The following is a 3,996-nucleotide window of genomic DNA, read 5'->3' on the forward strand; positions in this document are numbered from 1 at the left end:
CACCCCCCAAATTCGTTTTGCACTCCCTGCAGAAATTTTATTTATTCATATTTTTAAAGTTTATTTATTTATTTTGAGAAAGAGAGAGAGAGAGCCTGAGCAGGAGAGAGGCAGAGAGAGCGGGGTGGGGTGGGGGTGGTGGAGGGAGAGAGAGAGAGAATCCCAAGCAGGCTCCATGCTGTCAGCGCAGAGCCCGGTGTGGGGCTTGAACTCATGAACTGTGAGATCACGACCTCAGCCGAAACCTAGAGTCGGATGCTTAACCGACCGAGCCACCCAGGTGCCCCATCCCCGCAGAAGTTTTAGAAATAAAGAAGTTAAAAAGAGGAGCATGAAAATTACCCTTTTGTAACAGTTACTGTTGACCTCGGTTTTATCTTATTTCCTTACTTCTCTACAGTTGAGGAAACTGAGGTAGGGAAACATTAGGTAACTTCCCAAAGTCACGGAGCTACAGCGTAGCAGAGTCGGGACTTGAGCCCACGGTGTAGACCGAGCCTGTCCCATCAGGCTGTTGTGAGGTCTCAGGGGACCGATGCATGCCAAGGGGGCCCCCTGGATGCAGGGCTCTGGGAAAGGAGGGGCGCTCAGCAGGGGAAGAGGCCGGTTTCTACGCTGTCCTTGTGTGTGTGGAGCAGGAGGATGGAGCCTAGGCCGGAGCCCAACGCCACGTTCACCTCCGGGCTCACAGCCACACCTGAGCGACTGCTCCGTCTCCTCTTTGCCGGAGTCTGCGGCCTCATCCTGCTGGTGGGGCTGGTGGCCAACGGGCTCATGCTGGTGGTGGTGGGCCGGGCCTCAGGCGCCCCCCGTCCGCTCCTCGCGCTGACCAACAGCCTCATGGTGAACATCACGCTGTCCGACCTGCTCTTCCTGGCCTGCGTGGTGCCCGTGCTGCTGCTCAGCTTCCTGCGGCCCCACTGGTGGCTGGGCCCCGTCCTCTGCACCGCCAGCCAGGCCACCAACAACGCCACCATGTTCTGTACCTTCTACAGCATGGTGGCCACGGCTCTCCTGCGCCACGTGGCCGTGGCCTGGCCCGACGTGGCCCTCCCGTCTGGCCGGGGCGCCCGCCTGCTGCTCTGTGGGGCCGCGTGGGTCCTGGGCCTCACTGCATCATTGCCTACCTGGCTGTTCCAGAGGGTGGTCGTGGAGGAGGGGGCCGTGGGGGCCCCGGCCTGCCTCTTGCTCCTGAGCCCTGCCCAGGCCTCCTGCTACTTCAGCCTGCTGGGAGCCCTGGCCTTCCTGCCTTGTACGCTGGGGCTGGGCTGCTCTTTCGGCCACGTGGGCTGGCTCCTGCGGACACGGCCCCGTGGCCCCAGCGGGGAGAGCGTCCGGGAGCACCAGGAGAACGCAGGGCTCATCCTTGTGGTGCTGGTGGTCTTCGTGCTGATGTGGGGGCCCTGCTCTGTGCTGGGCTACGTGGCAGCCGTGGGCGGCCTGCCTGCCACGCCGGTGGCTTTCGTGGCGTCCAGCCTCTGCACCATCCTGGCCTATTCCAACTGTGCCGTCAGCCCCATCCTCTGCTTCTACCTCTCCCGCCCCTTCCGGGCAGGGCTCAGGGACCTCTTCTGCAGGCCAAGGGCAGCCAGGCACCCTGGGGGTGTGGGCGGGGCCGGGATGGTGATGGAGAGCATCCAGCCTGGCCTCAACCCAGGTCCCCGGAGGCCTCTGGGGTCTGGCGAGGGTCTGAGAAGATAGGCTGACGGGAGGGCTGAGAGTCAAGAGAGATGGGAAGACCCTTAGCGACGTTAGAGCCGGTCCCCTCCGTTTTACCAGTGGGGACCCTGGGATCCAGAGAGGGCAGGTGGCCCAGCAAAGGTGAGACAGCAACCAAAATGGCACCTAGGTTGATGCTCCCATTCCACCTTGGGACTCAGAAACCTGTAGGCTCTACTACTTTCTAGTGGTGTGACCCTGAACAAGTCCCTTAACCTCTCCGTGGCTCCGTCTTCTCATCTGGAAAGTGGGATAATGGCAGCACCTTCTTCACAGGGTTGTTATAAAGATACTCGTAACACACATAGAGCGCTCAGAACACCTGCTGCTTCATAAGTGCCTATGAGTGTTGGTCATCGCGATTATTATCGTCATCATTTTATTTTTATTAATTCAGGGGCACTTGAGGGGAGTGGACAAGAGATCGGTAAAGGGACTTCCAAAGGCAGAAGTGTGGAGGGGAATGACCTGGGGAATGACAGTCCAGGGTCCTTAATCCTGAGGGCCTGTGGAGCAAATAGGGGTGAGGAGGGAAGACAGCTGCACCCGGGGTGGGAGCCCAGAGGCCAGGAGAGCCTTTCAGCTGCCTCTCCCTCCTCTGCCTGCCCTCTCCTAGCTCAGTCACACACACCTCTCAGCCCCACAAGGGAACACAAAGTCAACCTTTGTGCCGTGACTTTCTGAACGCCCTCCTTTCTTCTCTGTGGTTTCCTTCCTCTCTCCAGAGAAATGAAAGGTCCCCACCTCTCCTACCCAACCTCCTCTGAGAAGCTCCCAAACTCCATGCCCTGCCTCTCGCCTCCTGGTAGCAGGCCTCAGTCTTCTGTGTTAGTGGTGGAACCAGGGAGGTGATCTCTACTTAAAGTCCTAAGACAGAATGTTCAACGTTTTCTGCTTGGTAACAGTGTTACAGCTAAACACACACACACTCTCTCTCTCTCTCTGACTCCATGGTCAAAAAGCTTTGGAAACACCAGATTGAACCAAGTTAAACTGGTCTCTTTGCTGCAGGACTTATCAGAGCCTCGAATGCTCCAAAGGCCACTGGGATTCTCTGAGAGGGGCTCAGAGTAGGCAGTTCCCCAAAATCCATGCCAAAAAAACAATGTTTCATGGGCCATACCTTGAGAAATAACCCAGGAGAGAAGCTACAGTGTCAAGCTCAGTAAAGATGCACTTGGCCCCTCTTGGGCGGTGGCTCTGAGACTTGATTCCCCTGCCAGGTGGGCATCTCTGCTTGACGCTTTCCCACAGACGTCCAAGGTGAGGCAAAATGGGTCACTGGTTATGGGAACTTCCCTCTTCCCAAGGTATGACCCCACCCGGTACCCACTCCAAGCACATCGGAATGCAAGTCAGAGGGTGATCTAATTATAGGGACAGCCATGAATCAGCTCTAATTTACTATAAAATCATAAGAAGAAAGTAAGTCCCCAACTTTGGTATAATTAGTCCCAAATTTCTTGTGATGTGCAGATTGGGAATGGCTGGCTGGAGGGCTAATCTGAGAGTGAGCTTGCCCAGAGGAGGGGAGAAGTCCCCTTTCCCTGCGATCCTGGGCTCTGATGGCCACAGGGGTTGATAGATGAAGAGGGACACGGAGGGCAGGGGCTGCCCTCTGAGGGTACAACTGTGTGTGAATCAGTGTTTCCAAACTTGAGCAGGGCCTGGCGTGAGTGCTAGGTAAATACTTGTTGAGGGATGAGTCAGTGGGTGATCAAATGTAATAAACTGACCCACCTGTTTTTGAGAATAATCTGATCATGTTATTCACCTCTCTCACCTCCTGACTCCATTTCACTCAAGAGTAATGCTAAAGCCCTAACCACGGCCCACAAGGCCCTATGCACTCTGGATTCTTCACCCCCCTGATCTCACCTCCCGAACTATCTCCCCACTTAATACAGTTCCAATCACACAAGTCTCCCTGCTGTCCTTCACATGAAGTATGCTCCTGCCTCAGGGCCTTTGCACTTGCTGTTCCTTCTACTTGGCCTTGGATACCATCGTGCCTCCTCTCATTTCCTTAGGGCTCATTTCAACCTTCACTTCCTCAGAGAGGCTCTCCCTAACCACCTCATTAAAATATCACCCTGTCCCTCTCTAGCCCCTTATTTTCTGTTCTTTGTCTTTGTAACTCTTATCACCACCTGAAATTAAGTTATCTACCTATTTATGTGCTTACTGGGTTTTCCTGTCTTATTTATGTGTTTGTTGTAAGCTCCATGTGGAGACGGGACCTGTGTTTTGTTCATTGCCGCATCCTGAGTGCCCAGC

The 3,996-nt window shown here is 55.4% G+C and overlaps 1 protein-coding gene across 1 annotated transcript; it reads left to right on the top strand.

Annotated features, from left to right (window-relative positions):
- The first annotated feature begins 642 nt into the window (after nucleotides 1–642).
- Nucleotides 643–1,701, top strand: LOC115514909 (galanin receptor type 1-like). Its single transcript, XM_030317067.1, has one exon. The coding sequence runs from the start codon at nucleotides 643–645 to the stop codon at nucleotides 1,699–1,701; it is 1,059 nt and encodes a 352-aa protein (XP_030172927.1).
- The last annotated feature ends 2,295 nt before the right edge of the window (nucleotides 1,702–3,996 follow it).

Source organism: Lynx canadensis, chromosome B2, assembly GCF_007474595.2.
Source record: "Lynx canadensis isolate LIC74 chromosome B2, mLynCan4.pri.v2, whole genome shotgun sequence".
Lineage (NCBI taxonomy): Eukaryota > Metazoa > Chordata > Mammalia > Carnivora > Felidae > Lynx > Lynx canadensis.

Excerpts from the sequence above, each read along its gene's own strand:
- LOC115514909 (XM_030317067.1), top strand. The coding sequence starts at position 643 with ATGGAGCCTAGGCCGGAGCCCAACGCCACGTTCACCTCCGGGCTCACA.